The sequence below is a fragment of the Megascapheus bottae genome, chromosome 17 (genome assembly GCF_031878675.1).
Source record: "Megascapheus bottae isolate mThoBot1 chromosome 17, mThoBot2.hap1, whole genome shotgun sequence".
Lineage (NCBI taxonomy): Eukaryota > Metazoa > Chordata > Mammalia > Rodentia > Geomyidae > Megascapheus > Megascapheus bottae.
In genome coordinates, this window is record NC_143525.1 from 34,932,530 (window position 1) to 34,953,734 (window position 21,205).

At 42.0% G+C, this 21,205-nt stretch overlaps 2 protein-coding genes across 2 annotated transcripts; both read right to left on the reverse strand.

Moving 5' to 3' along the window:
* Positions 1-4,599: 4,599 nt before the first annotated feature.
* Positions 4,600-10,707, reverse strand: Krt40 (keratin 40). The gene is made up of 7 exons (XM_090351707.1): positions 10,318-10,707; positions 9,290-9,372; positions 8,850-9,006; positions 7,372-7,533; positions 7,165-7,290; positions 5,535-5,755; positions 4,600-4,699 (listed from the first exon to the last, which is right to left on the reverse strand). Exons 1-7 carry the CDS (start codon positions 10,705-10,707, stop codon positions 4,600-4,602), a joined length of 1,239 nt encoding a protein of 412 aa, XP_090207833.1.
* Positions 10,708-15,540: 4,833 nt separating this feature from the next.
* LOC150051739 (keratin-associated protein 3-3-like) lies at positions 15,541-16,490 on the reverse strand. The gene has a single exon (XM_090351708.1). The coding sequence runs from the start codon at positions 16,251-16,253 to the stop codon at positions 15,957-15,959; it is 297 nt and encodes a 98-aa protein (XP_090207834.1). The 5' UTR covers positions 16,254-16,490; the 3' UTR covers positions 15,541-15,956.
* Between the last annotated feature and the right edge of the window lie 4,715 nt (positions 16,491-21,205).

A 21,205-nucleotide genomic window follows, 5' to 3' on the forward strand; every position in this document is an offset into this window, starting at 1 on the left:
TCCCAAATCAATTAAAAAAAGTTAGATGAGGTACTCCTGAAGATTTATGAGAAAAAAATTTAAGTAAATAGGAGGTCAAGAAGATTCTGCAAAAGAATTTCCATTATATTAAAACATGTTCTTAAACAATTATAATGTGGTATTGGTGTATGAACAGACAAATTTGATAAACCGAGTAGACAAGGGATCCTCATAAAACACTCTCAAACAAATGATAAAGAAGGCATTTAAAATCAGAAGTCAAGCCTGAAACTATTTAATGTCCTTTTCCATCTTTTTTGTTGTGCTGGTTCTGGGGCTTGAACTCAGGGTTCTCTCCCTCCCACGACTCTTGTATTTGTCCCATTGAGCTGATTCCCTTTTGATTCCTTCAGAAGGGTCACGTCATATCAGCTATATTCCATTTTTCTTGTTTCTTGACTTCTTTTTGTTTCTTGACTACTGGATCCATTTTCCATCCCTTGTAAGCATGTCTTGTTTCCTGATCGCTTAAGTACAGCTTACCCATACTCATGAAGTCCTTCTTCCATGGAGGCACCTTCTACTTCCTTTATGGTATATAAGTTTTTAATCACATAGCAGGTATTTCTTACTTTCATTTTTCCTAACCAACAGCTTATTTAACTTTAATTCTGGCAATCCTGTAGTCATCAAACATAGTCTATCTTCCCTAGTTTCTTCAAGATAGAATTGTTTTCCTGTGGAGAATCATTCAATGATTTCTACAGAGCAAGATTCCAATTCTTAACTGTCTGGGAAGGAAATCTCTCCATGATCTTGACCCAGTCATCTCTTGTCCTGTGACTCCTGAACATGCTGTATTTATCCTAGCCAAACTGCCATCAACCCTTTTTTACTATCACACCTACACACTGCCTGTTTGTTAGTGGGGTTCTACCTCCCTTTTCTTGTCTGTGTGTGTGAAGGAGAGACTCCAGGATTCACACATGTCTAGTTTTCCTTTGGGGCACATGGGAGCATGAATTCTCATGTTCCCTTGCTATTAGGCCTGGTGATCCCTAACCATTACTTTCTACTTCTGAGATCCTCTGTCTCTTGTCCTGTCTGAGGAATTGAGAAAGTGTTCTTCCAGTGACATATACTTTTCCTCTTCACACTGAGTTTCTCAACTGTAAAAGTATAAAGTCACATTTCTGGAGGAGCAAGTCTGGGGGAAATAGAGAATTCTGCTTATGGCTTTGTCCTGAACAGAGCCTTTTGAGGAGTGGGCTGTTATGGGACAAGAGATGACAGCTTTGGGGACCACATGAGACTAGTAGCCAAGGGAAGGAGTTGGAGGACATGTGTCTCTGTTGTGGAGCCAGCAGGAGCTCCAGAAATTGTAACAATGGTCATATGTTGCATAAAGATACTTCAGCCATTGACAGATGGCATATAGAATGGTGGATCCACAAAGGTGCATCGGAATTGAGGAATTCTTATCTCCTAGTGATGCTGTAACCCTCCATAATGAAAGCAGTGCAAGCCTGTGGTGATGCTGGTATCATCAAACTTTCTGTGTAGTCAGTCACATAAGCAACTCTGTGCATTGACCAGAATCTTTGAAAATGGCAATCAACAGTGTATGTATTTACTACAGTTGATATGTTTGTTTTGAGACAGAGTCTTGATACATAGCTAAGGCTGTCCAAAGACTTGTGAGCCTCCTGCCTCAGTCTCTGCAAGTGTTGGCATGAGTCACCATACTGGTATATGCAATAATTTTTTTTTGCCAGTCTTGGGCTTGAGCTCAGGGCCTGAGCACTGTCCTTGGACTTTCTCAAGGCTAGAGCTCTACCACTTGAGCCTCAGCACCACTTCCAGCTTTTTTCTATGTATGTGGTACCAAGGAATCAAACCCGGGTCTTCATGCATGCTAGGCAAGCACTTTAACCACTAGGCCAAACTCCCAGGCCATATGCAATAATTTTTAATCACTATTTTAGAGGATTCTTCCATTTATATAAAAAAGCTTAGGTGATACACACCTGTAGTCTTGGCACCTGAGAGGCTGAGACAGGAAGATTAGCCATAGAGCAAGACCTTGTCTCCAAAGCAAAGCAAAACAACATCAAAACCCAAGCAATATCTCCTGTTAGGGCAGAAGGCCACTGCTCATTGTTATCGGGTTTCTTGACTGCATCGAGGTTGAGTGGTTGAGCAGTGTTACCTAAGTTGGTGTGAACACACGCTGCTGGCCACACCATGACAACATTGCCTAGCAACACGCGTCACCTAGAGCATATCCCTTTAGTTAAGTAACACATGTTGGTGCTGAATGCGTCACATCACGAGTGGGAGCTCATGAGTCACAGATGCTTCTTGCAGGTGAGGCCTGTGACCAGTGTTTTTCACTAGTCCTCCTTGGTGGACCAGCATGCAAGGGATTTTTTTGTTGTTTGTTGGCTCTTAGCAGTGAGTGGTAATTATAATTCTTATGTAACACAAAGTATTTAAATGACTGGCGTCTTATGGAGTGAATGAATCATACCATGAAATTCTTATATTCTTAACTAGACAATTGGGGGGGACACTCCTGGATTTTATGGAGTGAGTTTTAAATGACTGAATCCCAAAGTATGATTATCATTTAAGTGGTTGACATCCCAGGGGAATCTGTTTAGGAGGAGTGGAGATGTGGGCATTTCTGTGATAGGAGACTGAGTGATTATTTGTTGGAAATTATTACTGGGGATGACAAAAACTGTTGAAATAATACACTTTTACCACAACTCTAAGGCCAAAAAGAAACTAGACTAAAGGCCAATCTCAGGCATTGACAGCCTGAGACTTAGCTGGTAGAACCTTACAAATCTGGGACTTGTGATATTTAGCACCAGATGCTGGCCTTCCTTCCCAGTTTTGCGATTAGAGGCATAAGTGTGTTTGGTCAGTACCTCATGAGTTTACTTATGGGCAAAGTATTTTGTTTTGAGCATTCTCACAACATTTCTTGTTAGATCAGGAGCGTGCTATGTCAGAGGTGTTCATATCTGAAACCTTGACTTTGCTTTTAACCTATATTAACCATTATGATTATGCCTCTTCTTTGAGTTGAGAGACCTTGGCATCATTCATGTGATGCTGGTTATAGAGGCATAAAGAATGCAAGAGTCATGGAGGTGTTCACTCACGTCAAAGAAAGGCAAGGAGATGAGGCATTAATAGGTAGCATCCATGCAGGCAGCCCCTGAGGAGGTGAACCCTGGAGCTGTGAGGGTAGAGCCAAAAAAGCAATGGAAATTCCAGGAAGCTAGAGAAGCCAGAAACATGAAACATTCCAGGAAAGCTGAAAAAGGTCACATGGGCTATAAGTGGCAAGGCTTTAAGGGGCGGCCCAAGCCCAATGGAGTTTGCATTATGGCACCATGTGCCTGGGGCGCTGGACACAGAGTTACAGGATTTCTTGTTGACTAGATTTGGGTCTTTCTTTCATTTGGTCTTTCCTTTCCATGCCCCTATACTTCCTTTCTGGCGTGGTCATGTTTGCCCATGTCTCTCATTCCATGTCAGAAGTAGATAATTTTCTTTTGGATATTATTGGGGCTCATAGCTAAGAATTTTCCTTGAATCTCCTTGTCTGCTATTCTGACTCTTGGTGAATTCTTTTAAAACCCACATGCTAACTAAAGCCCCTAGACTTAACAGTTAGTAGTGGAATATTAGGTCTGAAAAAAATCTTAAGTGACACATGTGAAAAAAAGAAAAGCAAACGATTCAACTTGTATGCATATGTAAGTATAACTACAACTATGTGGAAAAATAATTTTCAAGAATGAAAACTGAAAGTTGCCTAAAATTGTTGAGGATGGATGCTTGAGAGATGGAAGTACAAGTTCCCTCCAATATATCAAATTTAAAACAAAGAAGCTAGTTCTTCTATGTTTAAAGCAGTAAATATAATTGTACTGTATTTTATTTCTAAATTTCCTTTGAGAAAGCACATACAATTATCTTCTATGATATACAATATTTTGCATGGATTCATATATCTATTTGCATTTGAGGAGCTAAAATATTTTAATCCTGTTATTTAAATTCAACCCACAGTATTGGATTTAGAAAACTCCCCTGCCATTAATTGACTATTATTTCTTTTGGTTTCTTCTTTTTTTCTCTTCTCTTCTCTTTGTTTCTTTCCTTCCCTTCCCTTCTCTTCTTCTAGCTATTTTTTTTTGCTGGTTAATTGGAGATAAGAGTCTCACATATTTCCCTCTCCAGACTGGCCTAGAACTTTGATCCCCAGATCTCAGCCTCCTGAGTAGCTAGGATTACAGGTGTGAATCACCTGTGCCTGGCTAATTAGCTACTAGTTCAAGGACAATGAGCCACAGGACTGTATTTATATGATAAATGGATGAAATACTTGTTTTGGGGGAGATTAGTAAGAAAGTTCATGGGAACCCAGAATTCCACAAATGAGCTTGGAGAAAAGGTTAAAGAATCAATATGCCCAGATGACTAGAGGAGAAGGGTAGGGTGTAGTGGTCAAAGGACTTGAGTTTCTGGATTGGATGTCCTTGGTGGAAGCCACCCCTGAGCCTAGGACACTGATGGCTTTGGCTCTTCAGCACCTTTCCAGTGCTGGTGGTGCAGCTTTCATGAGCAACAGTTTTCTACTGTGCAAATCACATAGGCTGTGCACGGTTCACAAGCATTACTTGACATGGGTGTTGTAGAGCATGAGTTACTGGTGAGCCTGGGGGAAAATCAGTGTGAGATTCAGCTTAATAAAGTCACCTTAGTAAAATGCCAACCTAGAACATTAATTTTAGCCCACAAATTATATTCCATAGAAAACTGCCAAAAAAACCACCTCATTTCATTTTCTAGACTCATCTCATGTGCACTGGAGCAGTGGCTAGAATCAGTGCATGTGTCTTCTTCATCTCATAAAGTATCAGCTCAGATGTGCCCTGATTCCCCTTTGGTGAAAATTAGGAGGAAAAATATACCAGAAGCATGAAATGTTAAAGATGAAAATGTTTTTGCTATAGGACTTCCAAAGACTTAGAACTTTTCCAATGTCATGTGCTAAGACTCAGCCATTTTATCTCTATTAATTTTTTTCATAATTACAAATCATCTACTTGCAAAAAGAAAATTTTGTTTTTGTGGTACTAGGGTTTTCACTTCAGGCTTCTCATTTGCTAGGCAGAGACTCAGCCCACTGAGTCACCTCCCAGCCCCCCATTTTCTGCCTTAGGTACTTTTCTACTGGGGTCTCACACTTTTTTCATGCTGGCCTGATGTTTGATGTACCTAGTTAACATTCAGTATAAGTGGCATTCCAGGCATGTACTACCATAGCTATTGGTAAAGATAGGGGCCTCAGACTGGGATCCTCTGATCTCTGCCTCCTAGGTTGACAGGAGTACAGACATGAGCCACTCACTGTGCCCTTTGGCTTTTCCTTAAAAAATATTTTTTTTCTAAACACATTAGGGAGGTCTGACTCTGGGAAGGCCTCGCGGAAACAGGATTTTCCTACATCAGCTCTTCGTTGAGTTTTCGTACGTAATTGTGGAACTTACCTGCTGTCCTCACTCTCCAGCAGGCCTCGGTACGTGTTGATCTCACACTCAAGCCTGGCTTTCGTGTCCAGCAGTACCTCGTATTCCTGGTTCTGCCTCTCTAGATCACAGCGGATCTCAGCCAGCTGGTTCTCCACACTGTCAATCAGACATTGCATATGGGCCAGCTGGGTGCTGTACTGGGCCTCTGTTTCTGCTGCTGTACATTCCAGAGATTCAGTCTGTAAGAGGAGGACTTTGTCTACCAAACCCTGCAGCATATAGCTGCTGGGTCTAGTGGGCCGGTTTGCACACCCTTGCTGTAGCCTTTCCTAGCTCTTTGAACTTAGAAAATCACTCTGCTTTTCTGAACTTCAATTTTATTTTACATTTAATGGGGGTGCAAATTTCCCATCTCATAATATCAAATGCACAAATATTTGGAGAACACTTAGAACAGTGCCTAGAAAATTTTAGAGTATTGTAAACATGGCTATTAGGTTCAGCAAAGTGTCTTTGACTATCTAGCACTTATTTGCATAGCTCAAAGTTGGATTGCATTTGGGAGGAGCCTGAGTCTGGATTTCTGGCAGGCAGCGTCTGGGATGGTGTAGTTGTAAGCAAAGAGGGTTTGGAGTAGAATTTAGATATAGCTTCTACTTAGAATTACAGGACCATGTGCAAATTACATAGCATGAGCTTCATGTATGAAATAATGATATTGAAGGTGCATGCCCTGTAAATTTAGTATGGGATTTGAATTGAATTATACATCTACTAAGATGAATGCTCAGCTCTCTCGCTCCCTCTCTCTCTCTCTCTCTCTCTCTCTCTCTCTCTCTCCCTCTCCCTCTCCCTCTCCCTCTCCCTCTCCCTCTCCCTCTCCCTCTCCCTCTCTCTCTCTCTCTCTCTCTCTCTCTCTCTCTCTCTCTCTCTCTCTCTCTCTCTGTCTGCCAGTCCTGGGGATTGAAACTCAGGGCCTGAGCACTGTCTTTGGGATTTCCTCAAGGCTAGAGCTCTACCACTTGAGCACCACTTCTGGCTTTTCTATATATGTGGTACTAAGGAATCAAACCTGGGTCTTCCTGCATGCTAGGCAAGCACTCTACCACTAGGCCACACTCCCGGCCCCCCTCAGCTTACTCTTCCTTGAGGAGTTCCAGGATTCAATATGGTTCACGCCTCAGTACCTGACCTTGACTACACGATTGTTGTTCTCTGTGTGTAGCCGGATGCAGTAAAGGCTCTAGTTGGGATTATGGGTCCTTGGAAACGTTGATGATTGTAGGATAAAATGTTTGGCTAGGATTCTTTGTTTTATGGCGAGCCTGGAAAACTGCTCAAGATTGAAAGAGAATTCAGATGTCATTGTGCATTAGAGGCTGCTCTCTCATTTTGCCTTGCTCCCTTCCCTGTCTCTGGGGTGTTTCAGGGTCATGCTTAGCTCTAGAAGGGAAGACGAGGCACCTAGGGGACATCACAAGTTGTGGATCTGTCAGTAACTTAGGAAAGGCAAGAAAATGTCACCTTTGTAACCTGGAAATCCAAACCTGTCCCCATGAACTTTGGGTCTCTCCCCCTGAGCCTTGTGGCAAAAAGGGAGCACGGGGTCTCAGTGTGGCCAGATTGAACCTGTGTTGACATCACGTACCAGGTTTTGCTGCGCCTGGAGCTCAATTTCCAGGGTGTTGGCTGTCCGCTTCAGCTCCAGCATCTCTGTCTGGCAGCCCTGCAGCTGCTGGGCGCTGGATAACTGCTGCTGACTCAGCTCTTCTGTCTGAAACACAGGTCTCGTTAGAGATCTTGAGGCAGATGCAGATCCTAAAGCCTGGCTCTCCCTTTGGTGGCCCTTGCTTACCTGAGCAGCGAACCATTCTTCTGCATCTCTGCGGTTGTTGGCCAGCACCGTTTCATACTGACAGCGCATCTCATCCAGGACCTTGTTGAGGTCCATGGTGGGGGCAGTGTCCAGCTCCACGCTGAGATGGTCTCCGAGCTGCTCACGAAGCACGCTGACCTCCTGAGAGGAGAAAATGTCAGTGTGACAGCCAACAGCATCTCATTTTGTTTTGGGGGAACAGCGGGTGAGCATAGGGAATTTTGATTCAGGTTGCCTACACTAAAGCTCATTTCAACATTGAGAAGAGTCTCCGTTTCTTCTGTGAAATGGGTAGAATCATTGTACCTTTCCTAGAGGGCTCTTGTTTGGTGCAGAATAATAAATCTAAGCATGCAGAACATAACTGGGCCTGGTGGCTTATCCCTATCATCCTAGCTATAGGAGGGGCTGAGACCTGAGGACCATGGCTTGGAACCACCCCAAGCAGGAAAATCCATGAGACTCTCATCTACCATCACCCCACTAAAAAGCCAGAAACAAAGCTGTGGCTGAAGTTGTAGAGCACAGCCTCAAGCAGAAGGGATCAGGGACAGTGCTCAGGCCCTGAGTTCAAGCCCCAGTACTGGCATTAAAAAAAAAAAAACAAAGCAAACATCAATCCCCTCCAGAAACTTACAAAAGTCCTGACACTATGTTTTAATAGGATTATTTTTGTCAACTCCTCTTCAAGGAGAAAAAAGTATTTTATTTCAATTTGTAAATGTACTTTACAAAATCAATTTATAAATATACCTTCAGGTTTTCATTTCCAGTTTCCTCAGTGTAGGATAATTGTATACTTAATGATTTTAAAATAGTCTTCCAAATGCAGGATATTTGATCGCAAGTCCCTCAAATATTGCTTAAATCTTTATCTTCATTTTTGAATGGACTTCACTGGGTGCATCAGCTCAGTTTTTATACTCTAAGAGTTACAGGTGGGGGCCAGGAGTGTGGCCTAGTGGTAGAGTGCTTAAGTAGCATGCAAGAAGATTGGGGTTTGACTCCTAGGTACCGCATGCACAGAAAAAGCTGGAAGTGGCGCTGTGTGGCTCAAGTGGTAGAGTGTTAGCCTTGAGCAAAAGAGGCTCGTGGACAGTGCCCAGGCCCTGAGTTCAAGCCCCAAGAATGGCCAAAAAAGAAAGAAAAAGAAAAAAGAAAGAAAAGAAAAAAAGGAAAAAAAAAGTTACAGGTGGCAAAAGATAAACTAAGGGACAGCTATTCCTGGAATTAGTCAAGCCTTTCCTGACAGTGGCAGGGGCAGAGCATGGCACATACAATAACATGCAGTGTGTATCATAGCTTCCTTCAGAGACTAGAAATGATGAGCTATGTAGGGAGTGGAGAAAGGTGACTCCAGCTGCAGCAGCATCTGCTCAGGTCCAGTCTACACACGCGGAACCTACTAGCTTCACATTCTTATTCTCACCGCCCTCAGGCACTGGCCCACTGCTCACCTCATCATGGCTTTTCTTAAGGCAGAGGAGATCATCCTTCAGAGACTCCACGTGGGCCTCCAGATCCGATTTGCACAGGGTCAGCTCGCTTAGGATCCCATGCAGGCCACTGATGTCCGACTCCACCAGCTGGCGAAGGGACAACTCACTCTCGTACCTTTCATGGCAAGACAGACATAGACAGTACACATGTAGCTAGTGCTGGGGGTGGGGGCAGGGGACACTGGTGAGTGACATGTGGGCTCAGGAAGCCACATTTCCTTGACATTCTAAAACAATGTTTCATTTGGGCTCCCTACCCAGCCCTAGAATTTTTCACTTTCAAAAAAAATGTTATGTAATCGGTGCGACTCAAGTGGTAGAGCACCGGCCTTAACCAGCCCCCGAGGTTGGCACAAAAAAGTTACGTAAAGAACATTTTAAAGTAAAATTATACTTACTTTGACCTAAAGTCATCAGCAGCCAGTTTGCAGTTGTCAAGCTGAACAGCAAGTCTAGAATTCTCTGCCTTCGTGCATAAGAGCTGAGAGATAAGTGTTATATGAATAAATGAGTCTTTAAAAATAACCCTAAAATGTAAACCTTTGAAGCCATGCCATTAGGTACGTTATAAAAACCTTTGTAAAAAAAAAAGAGAGACTTTGTAAGAAAAATACAAAATTATTTTCAATACATTGTTCTAATTGACTATGTTACTACACGAAAGGAGGGGAAACCCCACAGTGCAAATTTAGAAACAAAATATAGAAATAAAAGGCTTAGCATTCAAATGGTCTAATACCTTTTTGCCATCTTCTTTGGCAGTTGAATACTGTAAAGTGTTTTGAATGGTTTGCATTGTTTCTGTAGCCTCATGTATGCTAATAGAAAATGATTAGTATAATAAGAAAATAATTAAGCTTTGCCCTGGTGCTGATACCTGTAATCCTAACTACTCAAGGAGGCTGAGGTCTTGAGGATTACAGTCAAGAGCCATCTTGGCCAGGAAGGCTTTAAGATTCTTCCCTCCAATCAACCATTAAATAGCCAGAAGTGGAGGCATTGTGTAAGCGGTTGAGTGTCAGCCTTGAACAAAAAAGCTAAGGAATGACACCTAGGCCCTGAGTTCAAGCCCTGGTACACACACACACACACACACACACACACACACACACACACACACTAAATGAATACATAAAAGAAAGTAAAATAATTACTACATGAAATACAAAAGGTAACATCCAATATTCATTTGAAAAAAAAGTATAACTACGCAGTGTCACATATGGGGGTGATTTTAGATATAATAACAGAGTTTTCTTCCATTCTTTGGAATGACAAAAGCACACAGGCTTTTTCACGGTCCCTCAGTCCTTAGGAGTGCTTTTAGCCCAGTGCCCTCTCCTGCCTAGGACCTCAGCTCTTGGAATTTCCTCTTCCCTTTGGCTCGTGGTATGAAGAGGAAGGAAGCCGACAGGGAGACACGAACCTTTTGCTGGAGCTCTTCGATGGTGTTGAAGTAGCACTGGTAATCCGGGCACAGGGCCGGGGCCTCTGGCTCACACTGCTCGCGGATCCTGCTCTCCAGCTCCTCGTTGGCCTCCTCCAGGCTGCGCACCTTCTCCAGGTAGCTGGCGAGCCTGTCGTTCAGGAACTGCATGGTTTCCTTCTCGTTGCTGTTGAATGCCCCCTCCTCACACCAAGCACAGCTCCCTACCGAGCAGGGGCTGGGACAGCAGCTCCCTGCATAGTAGCAGGGTGTCAGGTGAGACCTGCAGAGGAAGCTTGGAGTCTGACATGTGGATGAGGGATGGGCACCTGGGGCAGCCTGGACACAGGACCCTGCAGGGCAGCCCTGGGGGGCACCGTCGGAAGCCATTCTCAGACTGCTGTGAACCTGTGAACCGCAGACGCCGGCTGCTTCCTCTGCTGCCCTTCACGCCCAAGACTGCCGCTTCCTGCCCGGGGACCTTTATATAGCCCCCCAAATGGGTGCTCACAGGTGACACCAGATGTTTGTTCCATGGCTGTGCTGTCAGTGTACCTGCAACCATCTCATTAGTGTTATGTACGGAGGAAGAGTTTTATGCCTCATAAAAAGACAACTAACTCCAGGTTACTAAATCAGGACCCAACACCATTCTTCCCAGGGGTGGCATCACTTGACTCACTTCAAACGAGGGTCGTGGCAAGCATGGTTCTTTGGACAGAATAAGGAGAGAGAGAGCGAGAGAGCGAGAGAGCGAGAGAGCGAGAGAGCGAGAGAGCGAGAGAGCGAGAGAGCGAGAGAGCGAGAGAGAGAGAGAGAGAGAGAGAGAGAGAGAGAGAGAGGGGAAATGGACCCGTTTGTAATTATTGTCGGTACAACTTACTACAGATGAGGAAGATGTTGCTCTCGACCATTTTGCTTCTGCACATTGACTGCTGGTGTCTGCTTCTTAAGACTGCTGTTAAACTCATGAGGTGCTACGTATTTGTGCCCCATCATGAGAACGGTTGCTGTGCTTTGCAAATTTGCAAGGCTTTTTTTTTTTTGTGATCTTAAACCATATACTTCATGGCAGAGAACCAAGATATGTAGTGGTTTAAATGGTGCATGTACGTATGCATGTGTGTATTTGTATGCATGTGTGCTCAAAGATGTATATATATGTACATGTATATGTGTGCATATGTGCGTGTGTATGCATGTGCATGCATGCATGTGTGTGTATATGTGTATGTACATATGTATATGTGTGCATGTGGATGTGTGTGTGCATGTGAGAGAAACGTATCTCCTGTATAGATGGATAAAGTTAATTTATATTACTATAAGAACAATTCATGCCTGTGTGAATCAAACTATAAATTGGTTATCAAGAGTTTACATCATAATTTCCAATTTCCTGAAACTATGCTTGTCCATATTTGGTATGCCTCATCTTTCAAGTGGTTTTACTATTTGTATACTTTGAAGGGTTTTGTTTTTTAGAAGAGAAAGGAATCAAATCCAAGAGTTATGTGTATTGCATACACAATCTACCACGGACTCCCTTGAGCTATCTTTTGGCTTTTATTAGGTTTGGACTTGGGTTTTGCTTTCTGCCTTGCAATCTTGCCATCGCATTCTTCCTAGTTACACTTCCTAAGTAGCCAGGATGACGGGTGCACAATTGCGCCTTGCTTTTTTTTTTTTTTGCCAGTCTTAGGCCTTGAACTCAGGGCCATGGCACTGTCCTTGGGATTTCTCAAGGCTAAAGCTCTGCCACTTGAGCCCCAGCACCATTTCTGGCTTTTTTTTTCCTATGTATGTGGTACCAAGGAATTGAACCCAGGTCTTCGTGCATGCTAGACAAAGCACTCTATCACTAGGCCAAACTCCCTGCCCGCACTCTGCTTTTTAATTGGTTGAGACAGGGTCTCACACACATTTCCTTTCCTGAACTGGCCTCAATCCACAATCCTCTTGATCTCTGCCTCCCAAGTATTTAGGGTTATGGCATGAACCTTCGGTGCTTATATCTTTACTTGTATTTCTGATCCAAGTGAAATACAAATTCTAAGGAATATCTTTCAGGATGCCTTCACTGATTGTACTTCAGAAGATGAATAAGGAAGCCACAGAAGTCTTAGCTCCTGAGACATGGAGTTTGCTTCTTTTGTGAAGGCTTTAACTTCATGAAAATGAAAAGTATGGAACCATTCTAACCCCAGTCCCATTAGATAAAATTTCTGGTGCAATACCAGGTATATATGGATGTGAGACATAACTATTTTTATTTTTTTATTACTACATGCCTCCTCCTCTTTCCCCTCCCCCTCTTTCTCTTTTTTTCCAGTACTTGAATTGAACTCAGTGCCTCACACATGTAAGTGCTCCACTACTTGAGCCACCCCCCCCACCCCCCCACACGTATCTTAATTATCTTCTTGTCCCCAGCCATGGACATAATAAATATTGGCTTAAAGTAAATCCACTTAGCTTAACAGAGGCTTTCTATGTCGTTCATTCAGAAGAAGCTAACTCAAGGAAAGTTGCTGGAGGATGAGGAATACTGTCCTCGTGCTCACAGCTTTCTCATTCTAGATTTAACAGTATTACTGATGAGCTGTAATATAATTTTATTGGTTATGCAGCACTTTGGGCCTTACTCAGTCTTCACCATAAAGAAGGAAAATAGTATCTGTGTGTTCTACTGCCAAGTATCGTCTCCAAATAATGCTTCCCTCTTTTCCCCATTCTTCCTCTTCTCCTCTCCTTCTTTCCTCCTGTCTTCTCTTCCTTCCCCTCCCCCCTCCTTCTGCTGGAATTGAGGCTTGAATTCTTTTTTTATATATTTTTTATTGTAATTAATAAAAGGGTTACATGATATTTGCCAGATAGAAGGTGCATTAATTCACATACATTGATACCCTTTCACATGTCTTGGTACCCATTACCCTCCCCCCCACCCGTCTTGGTTTTCCCCCCTTCCCTATCAAATTTCAAATAATCAAATACAAATAAATTCAATATATCAGATAACAAAGTGAGATACTGTAACAATATGAGATACCCAAGGGACAGCAAAGGAGATGAGAGACAACATAGTACATTAAGGACAACAATCATTCGTTATATGGCTTTTGTTTCAATATCCTGGAGGTCCTTTCAATTAGCTTCATACTATATGGCCTTATGTATCAAGATTTTGCTCTATTGCAGATCTCTGCTAGTAGGAGATTTGAACTCTTAACTTCAGGCTCCTCACTTGGCTTTTTGGCTCCTAGCTGTAACGCTGCCACTGGAGCCACTTGTCCACTTCTGGCTTTTTGCTGGTTACTTGAAAATAGGCGTCTCATGGTTGGTCCTCAGATCTCAGCCACCTGAGTAGGTTTATAGACATGAGCCCCTTTAATGTGTGTTTGATTGAGATAAAGTTTACCTGGATTAATGGAGTTTTAACAGATGGATATAGCCATATGACAGCGACCCCACTGGAAGACATTAACATAATCTATTACAGTAAAAAGTTCCCTTGTACCTTTTCTTGCTTACTCCCTATCTTTCAAAGGCAAATATGCTCCCAATTCCTCTCACTATAGATATTTTTTTACTATTCTTGAATCCAAAGAATAAAATCAGTCTGCATAATTTTGCACCTCTATTCTCCTTAGCATTATATTTTTAATGTAATACCCGTATTGAGCCAGTATCTTGTTCTTTTTCTTTAATTGCTGAAATATTTTTTATATTGAATTCTCCTTTGGCTGAACATTTGGATTGTTTCTTAATTGAGGTCATTAGCAATAACACTTTTGTAACATGCTTGTACAAATACTTTTATAGATATGTTTTCTTTTCTCTCAGGTACAGTGCCTAATGATAGAATTGTTGAGTCTCAGAATAGATACGTATTTACAAAATCCTAAGGCTGTGTGACCTCTACCATAAAATGCCTACAATAAGAACTTACAAAGGAGGAAAGGTGTATTTTGGCTAATGTTTGCAGAGGTTTCAGGCTTCAGAACCTTGGGCTTGTTGCTTGCAGCCTGTGGAGTGATATTGGAAAACATCTGCTCTGTTTATGGTGACCAGAAAAGTGGGGGGAGAGGGAAAGAGGGGGAGAAAGAGAGAGTTAGGAGGAAGGAGAGAGAAGGAGGGAAGGAAAGTGAGGGAGTTGCAGAGTTAGAGAGGGGGAAGGAGGAAGGGACAAGGTCATAGTATCTCCTTCAAGGGCCTCCTAAACTTTCTACCACCTCCCAACAGCGCCGCCCGCTGGGACCCAGTCTTCAACACTCAGAAGCCTTTGAGGAACAATTTTAGATCAGAACCTTCACAGGAGCTAGACCATTTTACACTGCCCACAATAATCTGAAAGTCCTTTAGCTCCTCATATCTTCTCTATCATATGGTGGTATCAGAAATGATTATTTTAGACCATTTTAGTCATGGTAAAGTGTTATCTTGAGGTTTGATTCCTTGAGGGCTAATTATAGTTGTTTTGTGTGTGTGTGTGTGTGTGTGTGTGTGTGTGTGTGTGTGAACCAACTACACATTCTTTTGCCTAATTTTCATTATTTTTAATGCTTTTAGTACAATCCCTCTATCCAATGTTTTGTTTTTTTTTTTTTTTTTTTTTTTTTTTTTGCCAGTCCAGGGCTTGAGCTCAGGGCCTGAGCACTGTCCTTGGACTTTCTCAAGGCTAGAACTCTACCACTTGAGCCTCAGCACCACTTCCAGCTTTTTTCTATGTATATGGTACCAAGGAATCAAACCCAGGTCTTCATGCATGCTAGGCAAGCACTTTAACCACTAGGCCAAACTCCCGGCCCCTCTATCCAGTGTTTTTATCTTGAGTGTGTGTTCCCTGCCAGGGCTAACTTTGGATGGTGATTTTCCTCCCTCCACCTTCTCCTAAGCTGGGATGATGAAGTGTGCACCTTCACCCACAGACCCTGGGTTTTCCTTTTCTTAATTACTTCTCTATTATTGGTGGTACTGATGTCTGTACTCAGGGCCTCATGCCTTGTGCCACATCAGCCATTATGTTGCACCAGTCATTTTTCAGGGTGGTTGTCATACATTTGGTCTGGGGTCTCTCTCATACCATAAGCATCCTACCTGAGAAGCTGGGATTACAGGTATGTACCGCGATGCCTGGCTATTTCTTCTTTAAAAATGAGTTAAAACACAATTAATGAATCCACAAAAACAATGAACTATAGACATGGGTGCTATTCCAGAGACATGAAGTTTATTAGGATGAGTGTGAAGATCCTCGATTTGCAGAAAGAGACCACCCCAAGATTGGAAATAGAATTTCCCATCCCCCAAAGAAAGGCACACTTTAATATGAAGAGGATGGGAAGCCTATAGTTAGCTGCCAATTGAAATGACATTGGGTATAGATAATGGCTACCTGGTTATGGAAAGTCTCTCATTTTTTAAGATGTTTTGGGGAGAGGTATCATGAGAGATAGTGACATCCCTGTTCCAACTTCTAGAAGAAAATCCTCTAGTTCTAGGTGCTGAGCAGGTGAGCAGGAATACTCTGGTTGGTTCTGTCTATGACAGGAACTGACCAGAGGGGGCCATGGTGAGGCAGGTGAACATTGAGCAGAGAGCCCCTGGGTGGATGGCTATCCGAGCCAGGGGTTCATGGCTCAGCAGCAGCGGGGGAGGCAGGGCTCACAGCAGGGCTGAGTGTAGGTGGTGAGGTTGAGGGTCTCCAGGTTTGGGGTGGGCAGGCTGGAGCTGAGCAGGAAGCAGCTGGGCACACAGGGCTGAGGGATGTGGCAGGGTGGGGGGCGGTTGTCACAACAAGTGGGCTCCAGTTGCCAAATGGTGTGTGGGCAGGTGCTGGGCAGGCAGACTCCACAGCGGCAGGATTTGTCAGAGGAGCAGATGGTGGTGGCAGGTCCGGTGGGGACACTGCAGCAGCGGGGGACACAGCAAACCATGGCGTCTGGGAGGAGTCGGGGTGGCTTTTGGCTCCTTGGAAGGTTGATGAGGTTCTAATGTCTGTTCTTGCTTTGGGACTCTTATATACCCTCCCCAGTGGGTGTGGGCCCCACCAGGAGGCTTCTTTCCGGGTTCTTGTTTATGTTGGTGTTCACATTATCTAATTGGTCTGACATTTAGATGCTTGTAAAGAGTCTCTGTTCTTTTAATTAACTTTTATTTGAGTTCCTTGCTCAATGCACCCTGATTACTCCTGCAATTTGTCATGGACACAAGCTTTATGAGATGTTGCTAAGGGCTTCTGTGACGATTCTGCTACCAGCCCCTGCTGGGGACCATGGCAGAACAATCCCCTTGGCACGGCAACTATGTTTTTGTTCTCTCTGCCTTTTGCCCCTATCCTTTTGTATGATGATGTAGTCTTGCTTTGAAAGGCTGAACTTAATTTTAGTTGCCTTCTTTAAGTTAAAGGCTTTTGAAGATCACAATTAGTGAGCAACATGCAATCAAAAAAACTAAAAACAATACTCATCATTTCAGCATTTTATCAAATATTATATGCATTAAAAACTAGGACCAGGTGACAGTGCCTCAAAACTATAATCCTAGGTACTCAGGAGGCTGAATTATGAAGATTATGGTTTGAAGCCAGCCTGGGCAGAAAAGTCTAGGAGACCCTTATCTCCAATAAACAAATCAGAAAAGGCCATAAATGGTCCTGTAGGTCAAGTGGTAGAGTGTTAGCCTTGAGCACAAACAGGCCCAGGGACAGTGCCCAGACCCTGGGTTTAAGCCCTAGGACTAGCAAGCAAGCAAGGAAACAAGGAAGCAAGGGACAAAGGAAGGAAGGAAAGAAGGAAGGAAGGAAGGAAGGAAGGAAGGAAGGAAGGAAGGAAGGAAGGAAGGAAGGAAGGAAGGTTTATATTATCTAGATACTGGTGGCTCACATCTGTAGTGCTAACTATTCAGGAAGTGGAGTTCTGAGGATCACAGTTCAAAGTCAGCACAGGCCAGAAAGTTTCAGAAACTCTTTCCTTCGATTAACCACTAAGAATCCAGAAGTTGAGCTGTGGCTCAAGTGGAAGAGTGGATAGCCTTGTTTGATAAAGGTTAGGTACAGTGCCCAGACTCTGAGTTCAAGTCCCCAGTAGTAACACACTCACAAAACAACTCATGCTATTAAACATTTAGGTTCTTTCCAACTTTTATCTAGGATATTGATGGCTGTAGAAATAGAGGATAAGTGTGCACATCTCTAATTGTCTCAAAAATGAAAATTAGATAGCATTATAGGGTGGAATGTTAATTTCCCTTTCTTTGTGTGTGCTGGTTTTGGAGCTTGAACACAGGGCCTAGGTGATATTCCTGTGTTTTCTGCTCAAAGCCAATACTTGAGCTACTTCTGACTTTTTTCCTGGCTAAATGAGAATAACAGTATGACAGACTTTCCTCATTTTTTCCTGGTTCTCAGATCTCAGCTTCCTGAGTAGATAGGATCACAGGCATGAGCCACTGGCACCTAGCAATTTCCAATATTTTGATACTGGAAAAATTGGTTCTTCTTAGCCTATTGTTTTCTACATATCTATGCCCATTAGCTGTACTGTATTGAGAATTTCTGTTTCCCTAAAACTCCTATAGATATCTTAAATGCATTTGCCAACTTCATGGATTAAAAAAAATGAAGTTTCACAAATGAATTTATAGTTCTCTCAGAAGTAGTTAAGTCAGAACATCCTTTCATAGGTTTGTGGTTATTTACCTTTCTGTTGAAAACTGACTTGCTTTTTTTTTTTGACTGCTAATTGTGGGAAACTGAAATTTTAATGGATGTCTGCAAAGTCTAAGGGAAAGGAGAGCTTGAGGCCATGATGCTAGAATTACATATTATATATAATATATAATATATATGTATGCAATGATTGCCTTTATGAATCTGGCTTATTTTGCTTCACATGATGATTTATAGTTTATTCATTTGCTTGTAAGTGACAAGATTTCACACTTTGGTAAAGCTCAGTAATACTTGATTGTGTGTATCCATCCATCCATCCATCCATATATATATATATGTATATATCACATTTCTTTAATCAGTTCATCCATTGATGAAACACTTAGTTTAACTCCATAAGCTGAGTACAGCTAGCTCGCATGAACATGAGTGCTCAGTTATCTCTACTGTCTGCTGACATTTATTCCTTCAGGTACATATCTAGGAATGGTATAGCGGGATCTTGTCATGGTTCTTTTTGAGAGGAAATGATTCCCACCTCCAATTCTGTGTAATGTTTCCTATCAGTTTTTGATAGATGACTTTTGTTGTGGTGAGTTATGAAAAAGCGGGGAGAGTTAAGATCCGTGGACAACTACAAAGTGTATGGGAAGATAAATATCATCAGCAAAATAAGTTGCAGGTAAAATTCAAGGCAAAGTTAAAATAAAGAAAGCACAGTCAAAAAGGAGGGAAAAGGTGAAAGAAAACAAAACACCAGCCTTAAAAGAATCATAAGGAAGTGAATATGACCAAAATACCATTGCAATGAAATCCAATATTGTGTTCAATTAATTTTGTACTTGAGAAAAAAGAAACAGCGAACATTTATCTTAATAGTTCATGGCCAGTAAAGGTCCATATTTACATGGAGAGAAAGTGGCTGACATGCAAACTGATACATTTAAGGATTTTTAAAAGTTCTCTGCAGCTTTGCTTAGAAAGAGAGGATTCATCACATCCACTGGTACCCCAATACTTCCTCCAGCTTTATCTTTGCATGAGTATCTGCCAGATTGCACACCTTCCAGCCGTTGTGTAGAGCTTTAATTTCACAGACATTGAGTGGGTCATCCCATAAGTCAGGCTCTGTGATAGATATTGAGTAGACCACAGTGAACAAAGTAAAATGTTTTCACTTGTGTGGAGCTCATACTCTGGTAGAGGAATTTATCACACATACTTTCTTATAAATTGCTGCTGTTTTCTTTTTCTTTTGTGCCAGTAGTGGGGCTTGAATTCAGGGCTTGGTGCTCTCACTTGGCTTTGTTTGTTTGTTTATTTAAATCTAGTGCCTTTTGCTGGTTAATTGGAGGTAAGTATCTTGTGTACTTTTCTACTCTGGCTGGTTTCAAACCGTGATCTTTAGCTCTCAGTCTCCCAAGTAGCTAGGATTACAGTTACTGCTATTATACATTGTAATTGATAAGTAAAGGGTTAGATTCTAAGAGCATAAACATCAAGAAAAAGGGCACAACTATTTTTAACAGTTTAATGAAATATTGCAAAGGAAACATGGCTTGTAGACTTTTAAACTGGAATTTCATGGCAGAGAGATATTCTTTTATCCAGAATACAATATTACTTTCAGTTTACTATAAAAGATTACAAGAATTGTTATTGTCTGTGTAAAACATCTTTCTTCCTCAATTATAAATGAGAGTTCTGTTTATGGAATAGAAAGTCATAAAGACTATCAAGTTTATGTTGATAAACTCATCATTTTTATTGACAGGAATTGCAGACCCATCTGAAAACCCATTTTCTCTGCAGTCATCTCGAGATCCAGTCATTATTCTGCTTTGTTTATAAAGGAGGCTGTAAGGTCTAGAAATTCCAGATAATTAGACTAAGAGGGCCTCTGACTCCCTTGTTATGATCTAAATATAAGCTCTATTAGAGTTGAGCTGCCCATTATGTGATTGAAATGCAAGTTTAAGTCATGTGCCCAAGCTGTGAAACACGTTGTGCTGTTTTTTAAAACACCATCTTTTTTCCTTGGAGCTAAAGCAGTAAAACTGCTATAATTTTTGATTTTCAGTGTTGAAAAATCTACTCCCCCACATACACACCACATGAACTTGTCTAGTTTTAGTTGTATCTTTGATAGTCAATGAGGCTATGTGTGACCAGAAGCACAAACCAGGGACTGATCGTGAAACAAAAACAGAAGTAAAATATGTTTGCTTGGTTCTTGCTTCCAGTCTTTCACTTTGGTTCCAGTCCAGGCCTCTTTGCTTTAGGTTTCTACTGCCTTAGGATCGATGTATTTCTCATTATTTTCTGACTACTTCCTATAGCTTAAAAATAGCCAAACTTTTCAGTTCCTCTGTGATTTACTAAGCAGCTGCTCTGCGGGACCTGCTTACTGTCAGTTTATCTTCTAATGCATCATCTGGAGGGCTCAGACCCCAGGCCCCTGGCTTCTCCTCAGACGGAGTCGCTGGATCTGGATTTTCCTCTAGCCTGGTATCAGTGTGCTGTTCCTTCTCAGTCAGAGCAAGAAACACAGAACATGGGCACATACTGACAACATATACAACACACATGTGTCATAGTTACAACCTGTCTCATTTCCTTGATTTAAAAGAAACTTGTGGGCATTTTACATCATAGCACTTCTTTGATCTTTACACTCCTAGAACAAGAATATCGTACTAACATAGGAGCAATGTTCCAAGAAATACAGGAGAACTGCATGAGAAATACAGGTCAGATCTATTGTTGGTAACATGCTAGGTTGTGTGCCATCTTCACTGTAGCTTCTAAGTACTGTCTCCTCAGAGTTACTCAGTATCCTGTGGATTCTCTGAGGAACCTCTCCAGGGTTGAAGGCCCTAGAAGTACTTGCTTCTCTTCTTCTTTGCCTGACCCTCTTCCCTATAAGAATTCTTTTTGGCTTTTATTTCAATGCTTCATTCAGATTTTGATTTGTGTTGGGAGATTTTGATCTGTGTTATATAGGTACTATATAAAAATAGACATCTGTTCAATTGTATGCAACACACACATATATCTTTTTTGCCTCTAGACTCAGAAATGGATACTCTACATGAAGACAAAATTCAGTAAGTTAACAATAAGTCAGCTATTGGATTAAAATGTGTTTAATAAAGACTTTAGCTCCAGCTCCCTAACTATCACCTGAAAAGTATTGGCATTCTATTTTCTGTTGCC